This window comes from Pygocentrus nattereri, chromosome 23 (assembly GCF_015220715.1).
Source record: "Pygocentrus nattereri isolate fPygNat1 chromosome 23, fPygNat1.pri, whole genome shotgun sequence".
Classification (NCBI taxonomy): domain Eukaryota; kingdom Metazoa; phylum Chordata; class Actinopteri; order Characiformes; family Serrasalmidae; genus Pygocentrus; species Pygocentrus nattereri.
Window position 1 is genome coordinate 9683228 of NC_051233.1, and position 12944 is coordinate 9696171.

Below are 12944 nucleotides of genomic sequence, written 5' to 3' on the forward strand. Positions count from 1 at the left end.
TCTGGGTGAACAGAGCTGTTCCAGAGCACAGTAGGCTACACTTAAACTAGTTACCATTCAAGGACAGAGAAAATAATTTGGAGGGCCTGAAAAGTCTCTCTCTTTCTTCCATTCCCTCCCTTCTCTTTATTGTCTTTCTAGTCCCTGGAAATCAGCATGGAGCCTCTCATCTGTGGCAGGCAGATGAAACAGATTCCTAGTAAGCTGAGCAGCGCTCCATAAATCACACACACAGAGAGAGAGAGAGAGAGAGAGAGAGAGAGAGAGAGAGATGGGATGAGGGAATGAGGAGGGTGGAGTGCTGGAGAACACTGTCTGCTTCTCATTTTATCCCACACACACAAACAAAATAAGAGTTAATCACTATTAGCTTTACAGATAACTCTGATTGAAGCACCTTAATCTCATAATCTGACCTAACACCCCTCCCCTCGTACTATTAACTACCCTCTATCAACTAGTCAAGTCAGCTCATTGATGTAAGCTGATGTAAGTTAATGAGGGTGCAAAAACTGGAATAAGTATTACTGGCAGTAGTGCACTCTGAACACCAGAGGGCTTTCAGAGACCTACAGCAACGTCTCGATCAATGACAATGACAAACACAGCGTACAAAAATACGCTTTTTCTACATCTGCCGTGCCGCAAAGCTCTCTAACAAAATAAATGCCCAAAAATCACAACTCCAAGAATTTATCGGACAGAGAGTGGGTGTGTCCACAGTGTAGGCCCTGTGCTGACTCCACCCACTTTAATGATAACGATAATATCTTTACTTATACAGCACTTTACATAATGGTGGCAGTTCAAAGTGCTTTACAGACAATAATGAACTTGAGCTTGACTGGGGCTCTCGAGTGGTGCAACTGTCTAAGTGTTGGCCCTACCATCAGGAGATCGCGAGTTTGATCCCTGGTGATGCTACAGCCATCCGTAGCCAGGGGTCCAAGAGAGCACAACTGGTCTCACTCTCTCTGGGTCGGTATAATGCTCACCCCTCCTCCCGCAATCACTCAACATGATGCTACTTAGCACAGATGTCTGTGCTCACAACAGATTTGGCGGTTGGCGCTTTCCTTCAAGCGTGTTCGGTTGACCAGTGACGTTGCGTGAGCGGCAGTTTGAAAAGCTTCACCTTCACCTTCCTATTATTGATTAGGGGAGTGTGATTAGGGGAGTCCTAACTAGTGAGTGGAAATGGAAACAATTAAATTGGGGAGAAAATTGGGTAAAAATCAAAAAAAAAAAAGAAAAAGAAAGAAAAAAAAAGAGTGATGAGTTTTTTTTTTCCCCATACACCTGCATGTTGTAGAGGATGGATTGCTTTGTAACAATCCTGTTTGTAATAAATGCAGCAACATGTTTCTCTTGTCACTCTGGGATAGAAAAGGCCAAATTTTATCAGCAGGATAAAAAAAATGACACAAAGCTACTTTATGATAAAATAAATTGCTTTAGAAACTGCGTTTAAAAGCAGGAAAAAAGATTCAGAGCCCAGAATCCAAGATCAAACACAGGTTTCCTATTTCAGGTTTAGTATATGAAACTAAAGAACCTGGCTTTTCATAAATCATTTTTCCATGAATTTCAGTACCAAATATCAGTATTTCAGCTTTTTTCTCAATTTAGTTGCAGAAAATGTTGTGACATCCACCGGGAAATATCTGACACACACAGCTGGTAAGCCTGTCAACAGAGTCTTCATTAACTTTTCTCTTATTAGATCCAACAGATGCCTATTTTTGATCACTGAGTGTAGTTTCTAAGAAAGGCGGCAAATGAAAGAAACCAAGAGTGGCATATCAGCGCTACAGTTAAATTTCTTGTACTCTTCAAATAAAAGGTTCTTTAAAAGGTCCTTTCGTAGAAACTATGATTTTACATGAACCATGAACTCTCAAAGACCCATCTGAATGCATAAATGGTTCTTTCTATGGTCAAATGGTTCTTCGCCATGATGGGAAAACGTGTATGGTTTTGTAAAAGAACCCTTTTAAAAGTGGTTCTAGGTCACCAAAAAGCGTTTCACGAGTCAGAGAACCCCTTTTAGTACTGTTTAATCCCTTTTTTCCCCTAAGAGTGTTGCATGTTAAAACTTTTACATAGATAAACATACATGCTTATTAGATAATTACCCTCATATTTGCTTCTTCATTTTGAAAAGAAGGCAACACTGGATTTAGAGGCACCAGTGTGAACTGCTTTTACTTAATCTATTTTCTTGACAGAGTATTAAGTAGATAAACATGTGGATTTTGTTAAACAATGTGCTGCACGTTGCAAATCAAGAGCAACTCTACAATTCTGGAGAAGGTATGATGAGAAATTTACTTGTCTGCACACAAACTCCAGCTCTTTACTCTTCCAGGTGAGGATAAAGTCACCAGGCACTAGCACAAGAGCGTTAGGTGCACTAGGATGAAAAAAAGAATGGCCTGTTTGCCACTCTTAAGGGGAATGCCAACAATATTTCAAGTTTTCTGCTTAATTAAATGTTAGTCATTCAGACTACTTTGACATAAAATGCTCCACTTTAGAGGAACTTGGTGACACTGCAACAATACTTCCTTCACAGAAAGCAACCACATAAAACCACATGCAGGGTGTTGTAAGAAAAAATAATCCCCAAAGAATGTATTTTTTCCCCCAATTTATCACTATTTTATCATAACACTACATATAAGAACTGCAAAGACTCATGTTGATTCACTGATGGTGCTGAATGTTTTATTATATATGTTATATATTATATTATAAATATTATATATTTATTATATATTTTATTATATATTTATTATTATATGTTCCTATCAACACCACTGTAAAAAGTCTCTCTAATGTCCCATCTTGAATGACTGTTTACATCTAAACCACTGAATTATGCAGAATTTCTGAAAAATCCTCTTTAAGGTGGAAACTCGAACTTCAAACTGTTGAAATGAGTGGGCCGAGGTGAAGTCACACGAGCAGACATAGGAAGGGGAAATCTCACAACATCAAAACCACCGCAGGGCACAGAAGTGAGTGAGACAGAGAAACTGAGCATATGCATGTGCGTGAGAGAGCCAAAACCAGACAGTGACAGCGACGACATGTACTCACGTGTCACTGACACACGTGCAAACACAAATTTGTGGCTTACTTGGTTCCTCCGCCGGCGGCTGCCGTAGTTGCGCCGAACCAGTGTCTTGTAGTTCTGGCTCTTCTTGGTCAAGTAGTAATACAGTACACAATCTGAAACGCACTGCAGAGAAAAGAGAGAAAGCGCGCATGAGCAAGAGAGCAAGCACATGCGACACCAGTGCAGATTCAGTAACTGTTAAACATGCAAATAACAAGACTAGGCAAGCACGGTTTAGACAGACCTCTAAAGCAACCTGTGGGAAACAGTCATCTTGCTAACTAATATTACAGAAAGTCATCCTTATTTGATGTGATCTTTATGTCTAACCAGCTATCTGAGACTAAATGATTAGTCAGAAAACAGTGGTCCCTCTTTATGGCAGCAAGTTATTTGTTGTTGCATTCAGTATTGAAATAATAGCCCATTTAATTTTGTGGTCATTGCAAGGACAGCAAACAGCATTAATAAGGTCTTGCTGCCTACACGGCATAAAGACCCTTAAAACTCTTAAGCACGCACATTTTAACAATAGGGAGTGAGTCAGTCGGCTTAGGACACTGGTCATTCTTGACAGTCCTACTAAGCAGTCTGAAAGTAGGTAATATTTAAAATAATCAATTTTATTAAACTCACAATGGACACAATGTTAGCATTTAAGTGAGGAGTAAGTGACTTACACGTTAAAGGTATAAACCAGTGAAGCGCTTTCATAATTACTGCAAACTAGCAGCTTTTTGCACTATATGCTAGGAAGTAATAGATGCAGACAGAAGAAGCCGATTTTGATCGAAGTCCCAAATGTTGTACATAACAGTCGAGTGGATATTATTTTGAACACCATGCAAAATCTTTGTCAACTACTGACTCCACCACGAAACATACTATAATTTTTTACAACACGCTTTATAGGCAAAATGTGTATGTGGACATCTGATCACACTTCTATGAGCTTTACTGGACACTCCATTCTAAAACCATGGGCATTAATATAGAATTGACCCCTTTTGCAGGGATACCAGCTTCAAATTCTTCTGGAGAGGCTTTCTGTAAGCTTTTGGAGTGTGTGTGTGTGTGTGTGGGGGGGGGGGGATGTATGCCCATTCAGACAAAAAAAAAAAAGCATCTGTGAGGTCAAGAACTGAATGTAGGACAAGAAGTACTGGCTCACAATCGACGTTCCAATTCATCCCAAAGGTGTTTGGTGGGGCTGAGGTCAAGACAGAGTTCCTTCACACCAAACTCACCAAACTATGCTTTTTTGAACCTTAGTAGGCACAATCATACTGAAGAGGAAGGGGCCTTTCCCAAACTGTTGCCACAAAGTTGGATGCATATAACTCTTGAAAATAGATTTGTGCCGAAATACCTGAATTCATTAGGAGGGGCGTCCACATACTTTTGGCCACATTATGGATATTGTCAACCCTTCGGGTAACACTGACAAACTGCCAGTTTCAGTATAATTTGAATTAATCCTGTTAAGTGGATTTACTGCAGCATAGTGTTTAAAACACTAAATAATCATCATTGTATTTACAGTTTCAGAAAGTATTTCACAAAAATATGGCACATCTAGGTCTTTTTTGTCTGATGCCAGAAAAAAAAAAGTCACATAAATGAAATAGTTGTGAAGCATTATGATGCTATATTTTTGCCACACCCCTACATCTAAGTATAGTTATGACAGAAAAAACACCCAACACGTCAATTCTATAAATTACAAAAGAAGCCCCAAAATGGGTTTCAGATTGGCATGAAAGGGAACTGAGAGCTGCTGGTGGGCTGCATCTAAAACAGCTCTGTCAAAGCCTATGTGTATGTGTGTGAGAGTACACACAACCACAGACAGGAAGCCTGCCCACAGAGACAGGAAGCACTCACCTTTCGCTCTAGATAAGAGGCGATCAGGCCAAAGTTCTTTGGGTGCTGCACGAACCTGGAAAGCAAACCCAGAGAGAGGGGATTTTTTTTTTTTTTTAATGAACAAACAGGACATCAAATACACAAAGCACAGAAGAGGTAACCAATTTGCTACAAAGCAGACACAAGCAAGAGATGAAAACAATTAGTGCACGTATGTGTGTGGTCCTCTGTCCGCCCTCGACAGGGCCAATATGATCTACATTGAAGTCTTCTCCACTCTTTTTCCTAGCTTTGGAGCCCTAACTGCTTCACCGGCTCTTTGTCCCATAGGAGCTATGATTTGTGGGAAGAAAATTAAAGTGGTTTCTGTGAAGCTATTAGCAGGAAATGTTGTTCTCCTTCCACGTGACATGGGCAGAAAGCAGCAGTGCGGTGAAACAAGGAATGGAAGCTTCCGTGTGGTTGTGGGATTCAAAGGCTGCTCCTGGCTGGCCATACCGTCTTCACTGTTTCACGTTCATAACTGTCTGCACAGGAGTGGTGGTGACGCCAAAAGATGATAATTACAATACAATATTGAAGATCAGAGCACATCTCCAACTGGAAAGATCATCTTGCTCAGAAGATGGTGCAGAGAAATTCGCTAGCTTGGAGTTCTTTACAGTAGGAGCGATAGGAACCAGGGGTCAAAATGTCTACAACGCAAAAATAGACATTTATTGTTCAAAACAATCAGTGAATCTGTACGCATCTTCTGAGTTGTTATCCAGGTAGCTCAGCAATCTGCCAGCTTTGTTGTTACACTGTAGCTCTGGTGTAGAGTTTGTATATTGCTATTTAGTGGCAATCTGCAGTCTGCAAGTGCATGACTGGCCTTAATATCACTAGGTAGGGATGGTGGCCAAGTTCTAGTCAGACTATGTGGACCTTTAAAAGTTCAAGACAACGTAAAAACGTCATACAGCCACTTCAGCAAGAAAAACAGAACATCAAGCACTTGAAACATTCTGTAACAGAAAAACACTCAAACACAGCTCATAAAATAACAACCTGTCCCTTGTGCCAGTACTGCATATCTACAGCTGACAAACACTAGAGCTGGACAATACAGAGAACATTTCATTACAAAAAAAGAAAAAAAAATTGTGCATTACTAAAATTAATGATCACATGCTTCCCAACTGCTGCTATTCTATGCTAAAAGAGCATCTTAGAATGCAGCCATAGCTTGTTCTAATTAATCTACTGTGTAGCATTTTTCGCTTCAAAAGGAAATTCTTTCTGAAAAATTCAGAGTAGTCTGATTTGAAATGATGCAGACATTTGCTGGCTTGGAGTTCTTTACATTGGGGGTGAAAGGAACTAGGGGTCACAGTATCTACAATGCAAAAATAGACATTTTATTTTCTGTTCAAAATGACCTGTGAATCTATACACATCTTCTGAGTTGTTACATCTAATAGTGAAGGCAAAACAGTGATCCAAATAAGTGTAAAGGTGAAAAGCTTAAATTTCTTCTCATATTCATAACCTCTTCACTGTCTGTGAAGTAGTTTCAGAGGTATTAAAGACTTCAGATGTCTGGTTCTTACGACATCCCCGTGAACTAGTCTGAATCTGTAAGCTCCTCTTGATAGGAGCAAATCAGACCAAACCACTCTGAATGACAACAGTTTAATTGCGTAGAAATTTGAAAAAAAATCAATGCCATTCTCAAGCACTCAGCAAATTACACTAGTGTAACTATAGTTAAGTGCCAGATAATGTATAGCATTAGTAAAGTGCACAAAATAGAACTAGACTAAAACAACCCCACTGCAACAGAACTATGGGTTTCATGGATGTAATACTCCTTATGTATCAAATGAATATCAGTAAAACAAAAAAGCAATATCTCAGTATGTCAATACCACAATATGTCAGTATAGACATATATTACATACTGAAATGCTTGTATGACCACCCTGATCACAGATACTCACTTATCCTTAAAGATCTCCTTCTCATGCTCGGTCCACACATTCATGAACTGGCGGGACTTGTAGACCTTCATGGGGTCATCCATAAGCCCGTTCATATTGATGAACTTCACGCGCCGCTGCTCAGAATCATACATCATGGGAGGAATGACCGACAGCTGCCTCATCTGCTTCTCGTTATTCTGATGGGTGGATGGAGAGAAACCAGGAGAGAGTGAGATAAAAATAATGATAATAAATAAATATATAAATAAAATAAGTCTTCCCACACAGTTCCCAGCAACAATCAGTATGTGTGGCTTTGTTCTAAGTTCAAGGCATGTCGGAGGTGTGGGGGTGTAAATGTTTGAACCCACAACAATTTGATTATGATTCTTTAGGAAATAATCCAACGTGTCATGAAATCTAACATTTCAACAGGGTCTGATTAGATTATTTACAATGAGTGTCCGAATATGACTGGAGGAATTAATGTAGAAAGAAATACACTGTTAAAACAATAACCCAAGATCGATAGATTGCTCTCTCTCTGTCGGTCTTTACCTTTTTGGATTTTATGTTTCAAAATAGCTCAATAATTTTATTTTGACAAAAAAGAAAAAAAAACATTCCAAATCTGATGTAGTTCAATCGCAACCTTCAGAAAGATGCCTCACATAGAATCAGTGCAATTTTAAACCCCTATAGAATTCACTGAAACCGGCAAATAATCTTGCAGAGTTAAGGCAGGCTGAACAGACTGCATTGCACTCTGGGAACAGAGGACTCTTCCAGTTATGGTCTGAAAAAAGAGGATGAGAAGCAGCTCCAGTGATTTTGAGATATGAGTACATGAGTGGGTCTATCGGGCACTTACCTCCTGTTCCGAGAGGCCATCTATAATCTCTGAAATCTCATGCTCGCTCCTTGCTATGGTGGCCGATAGCCCCGTCCCTCTCTGGCCCACTCTGAGGGACAAGGAGAGAGATGAAGGAGTTAGAAGAAAAGTATAGAGATAGAGGGGAAAAAAAGGTCTTTCCTGAAGAGCTCTCAGTTTTTTGTTTTTCAAAAAGATTAAAAACACAATGAGCGACAAACTAGTCTTCCCGTGGCTTTTCACAAAATGGCCTCTACAATCATTCATTCTCTTTCTGTCTGTACTTCACCTTTGCCTCTATAACAAGAACTGACTAAACTTCCACTGGTGCTTTCTGGTTCCAAATAAAAGCCTTTGAAGAGGCCATCGCAGAGAAGCACAGCAAGCAGCCTGCTATTTCCCAACTTCCTCTAGGACCACTCCGGATATGTTAGGCTGCTCAAGATACTCCAGAGTTCTGAGAAAATGCTACCGTACCATGCGCTGTCTCCTCTTTACAACAGCACAAAGGTAACTGACAGTACCTGCAGGATGGGAGTTGGTGAATGAAAGGCCGGAAATACAGCCCGCTAGGCCTTAATGGCAGAGCAAAAAACTAAACAACAAAAAAAAAAAAAAACGAGCCCGGACACAGGAAGACGGAACCAACATCAGAGGTCTAGTGCAAACACAAAAAATAAACAAATAAAAGTCTTAATGTCTTTGTTTAATGAATAAGCAGGTAAAGAAAAAATGAAAAGACTACAAGTAAATACACATCTAAAAGTGAGTGATAAGAATACCTGCCTGGGCCACTTCAGGATAGGAAGCCAAAGTCCTTCATTACACTGACTGCTGCATATAAATGATTACAGTTGTTTTCAACTGTATTTAATGAACAACCTTGATTAAACTGTTAATGTCTGACTAGTTATGGGAAAAAAAGCCTCTTTGCCAGGTCTAGTGTGTTGCCGTCGTCTGCTGTTCTCAGTTCAGGGAAGCCCTACTGCCACTGTACTAAGAATCACTCTGACAGGACCTCTGACCTCACCTCCAGCACACTCCACTTCTGATTGGCGAGCTTCTGACCAGCCTACTTGTTTTCTCTTTTTTTTCGGCACCCAGACTGCATACACAGTGAGTTACATCACAGCAGATGATGACCGATGTGTGTCTGTGGGAGACTCCATGTCCCCCAAACAAGGTTCTTGGCCTATTTTTGCATTTCTTAGAACAGTTCAGGTAATGCAGAAAACTCTGAACAAGAGTAATGAGACTGACCTTTGGAAGCGTTCCTGTTGCTCGCGTTGTTTGCGGATCTCGGGAAACTGCCTCTCATAGTACTCGCGAGTGCGGCTCTCCTTGGCTTTGCGCCGTGGGTTGTTCTCCATCCGCTCCACTTTTTTCTCCCATGCTTCCATCAGCTGGTCGTAGCGCTGACAGATCTTCTGCTCCTGAGAAGGCAGAACAGAAAATGCAAGTTCATTCCAAATAAATACACAAGTTATAGCGAACAGTAAATAATCTAAGTCTTTACCCAGCACATATCATCTGACAACCAAAAGCACTATTCCAGAAGAAGCTGAGTACTGTAATTTGTTGGGATTTGACTGTTCATTTGTCAGTTCATAGTAGATAAAGTATCTGTGTGACTTCTCCCAAATTACTACAGATAGCCTAGACAGATATGTCACAGCCCAGACATACACACCTGCATTAAATGGCTGGCGCGACACCCAATAAAAATAACACATCACACAGTTGTGACTGTTATCAGGGTTGGTAATTACATTACCATGTAGACAATGCAAACACAACTGCTATTGCTGAGGGAGCTACAGGTTAATGAGATTACAATCTGTAAATGTAGAAATAAGACATGCATCTATATGGTAAGGGTACCCGATAAAATGGACAATAAGCACAAATAGAAGGAAAATGTATCTAATACAGCTCTGAGTGTGTGTACATTTCATTTTAAATAACTCATTCGATGTATCATTATCGTGATTATATCGTCGTCACTACTTAAAAACTTTCCAACTGCGTGCTTAATAACAGAGACCATAACTAGTCCTGTTTAATTGGATCTAGTGCAGCACATCGTGTAAAATGTTGAGTATAAATGAATAGTTTTGATGGATTTTTTTAAACATGGCACTACTTTGTCAGTTCCAATTTAAATGTCAGAAAAATAAATATCATGCCATACTGTGTACTGTGAAAACATCAAGTACTGTGACGTTAAATTTTCCCCGCTGCCCATCTCTACAATGTCTTTTTCTTTGGTTCCAGGGTGTGTTAATTGTTTGACCCAAATGACCACCTTTGGGCACCGATGCGTCTAACATTCATTACAATGTTGCCCATTATTCTGTGCAAAGAACAAGCAAATTAAAATAGGCTGCAAGTGATAGGCTTGGTAGTGTGCCAGTACAACAGCAAAAAAAAAAAAAAGACGAAGACAGGAAGTGGGACAGGGAATAAACAAGTAAGTGTATGTGTCTGCCTGCAAACACTACAGTACAAAGATGACAATAGAGCCTTATATTTCACGCTCACCCTGCAAGCAGTTCACCTTCTACTTGGCCTCCTTCCATATTCACCCAACCCTATTGTTCATGGTCCAAAATGTCTGACCAGCACAACATACTACAAAGCAACTAGCACTACCTTACATACACACCCCTTCTACAGCCAAATGACTTCCACATGTGGTCTAAGTGGTATATTTAGACCAGGCTTTATAGCACAGAGGAAAGCATCCACTGTACTCGACTACTCTATGGGCCAAGCAAAAGGAGGGAGGGGTGGGGGAGGAGAATCAAAGCCTACAGTGCCTTGAACTTTTAAGGGTCAATGGCAAAGAAAAATAAAATTAGCTTGCTCTTTCTTCGTTTTTTTTTCTTTTAAAGAAGCCAGCATGCAAACACTGTTCAAGTGTTCAAGATCTAACATGTAAGCACTGTTCAAGTTTCAAACCATATTATTCATTTTCCAGTCCATATATGGAAATGAATCCTAAAAAAAAAGAAGCCCATTTTGAATTTGTTGTTTTTGTGATGTCAGAAAGACCAACACATTTACATAAACTCACCTATACAGCAGTTTAGTTTAACCTATTCTCAGTAAAGTTATAAGAAGAGTATAAACATGGACTGGTTTTTAAATGAGGCACAAAATAGGTAGGCAGTCAGAACATATTTACATAACATTTACATCACACCCCCCCCCCCCCCCCAAAAAAAATGTAATCATTTTTTTTTATATACTTTTATTCTACAAAATTTGAACACGGCAGCTTTCATCTACACTGTGTGCAAACATTATGGCTAACAGAAATTCAATGCAATCAGCTGGAATAAAATATTTTTATATTAGCTTACATTCTACCTCTACCTCTGTTAGCATTTTGGACTCAAATGTTTCTTGTACAGCGAGAATATATTAAAAGTGGCCATATCATAGAAAATTGTAAAAATCATCTCTGCAATGAAGTTTCAGGTAATATGGAAATATTGTCAAAATGATAAAACTTTAACACTGACGTTATAAAGAGTGTTAATGAATGATGCACCATGAAGGACAGCCAATCAGAACAGGGGTCAAAAATCTCATCAGTCTTAAAAACACAGTAAAGAACAGCCTGTTTGAGTAGTTGGAAAATGGTCATGGAAAAAACAAATTATGGTCATTTTTGGTACATTTGGAATAACCACAGAAGTGGGCTGTTGGGGTGGGGGGGGTGTAGTATATGGATCCATTATGCCTTAAAGGTACAGTAACCATATAGCCAAAATGTATAACTGCATTGATACAATCAATCAACCAATAAATAAATAAATAAAAATAAACCCAAGAAAACAAGAAAAGCACAGTATATATTCCTTTTAAGTTACTGGATTGATGCTTCTGTCCCAGTTGCTGGGCAACAGCAAATGTCAGAGAAAAACCCACTGCGTCACGCAGTGCCCATCCTGGAATTTAATTCATTTACACTCCTCAAAAATACCTTGAACAGAACTTCCTATGCTCCAGGTTTTCCAAGCCACGGGAACAATACTACGTATATTAAGCCTGCCACTATGATGCAAGCGCCTTCTCTGTGCATGTGTACACACTTTTGAAGAGACGCCTTCATGCACATGGTTTGTCTGCTTGCTCTTTAAAAAGTATGTTCCTGGAAGTTCCCTGTGTAAGGGGAACACACACCCACGCATGAACTCGCTTACCCTCTGTTTGCGTGCGTGGTTCCTCCGCTTGAAGAACAGAATCAACTTCTTTCTCATTACATGATTTCTGCACAGAGAGAGAAAAGAAAGAATGCAGTCACATTCACTAATTCATGCATTTGTTGAAACAATGCTCATACTGTATATAAGGAAACCAAAACTCTGTTACTACAGAAACAGAAAATTACAAACAAAATAACATGTTCATGTGTCAACATATCACCTCATGCTTTTGTCATCTATAATATTTGGTCCAATTGTTTTCTCCTCTTAAAATAAAGTTATAGGTCTACAAACATTTCTGTACAATGCATTTGTTTTATTTTACACCCTGATTGGTCCGCATGAAAGTAGCTAACTTTTTCTCTAGTTTGATCGATTTTGATAGGTATAAACAAAGTCATTGTTATTGTTAATATGACAGGAGGAGCAGCAGAGGTCCCCCATGCTGTGCTGGTCCGTCTAGTGTCATAGATGCTGTTCTACTGGCTTAAGGTCTGTGAATCTCACTGTATAAAATCAGGTCTTAAATACGAATAGAACGAAGTGCTAAATAAGCTGGTGTTATACTGAAAGTTTGTCACTACCATAGCTAAACAGTACCTAATGAAATAGCATAGATCAAATGATGTCAGGGTGGTTCAGCCTGGCAGGAGGGACCACCACAGTTGGCACAATGACAATGTTCTTGTCAATGCTGGACTGGTTTTTGGTCCTGAAACAGGTACATTAACTGTAAATATATATAACCCCCATTCCAATGAAGTTGGGACGTTGCGTAAAACATAAATAAAAACAGAACATGATGTTTTGCAAATCCTTTTCAACTTATATTCAATAGAATACACTACAAAGACAAGATATTTAATGTTCAAATGGATTAACTTTATTGTTTTTTGCAAACATTCAGT

The 12944-nt window shown here is 39.4% G+C and overlaps 1 protein-coding gene across 10 annotated transcripts in view; it reads right to left on the minus strand.

Annotated features, from left to right (window-relative positions):
• Positions 1-12944, minus strand: part of ncor1 (nuclear receptor corepressor 1) — a 105758-nt gene that overhangs the window by 60751 nt on the left and 32063 nt on the right. For all 10 annotated transcript variants that reach the window (XM_037533623.1, XM_017714854.2, XM_037533624.1 and 7 more), the window contains 6 exons: positions 12034-12100; positions 9083-9255; positions 7823-7913; positions 6970-7148; positions 5006-5060; positions 3143-3244 (listed from right to left, as the gene is read on the minus strand). In XM_037533623.1, the coding sequence (XP_037389520.1) occupies positions 3143-3244; positions 5006-5060; positions 6970-7148; positions 7823-7913; positions 9083-9255; positions 12034-12100 (667 nt within the window). The remainder of the gene's footprint in view (positions 1-3142; positions 3245-5005; positions 5061-6969; positions 7149-7822; positions 7914-9082; positions 9256-12033; positions 12101-12944) is intronic.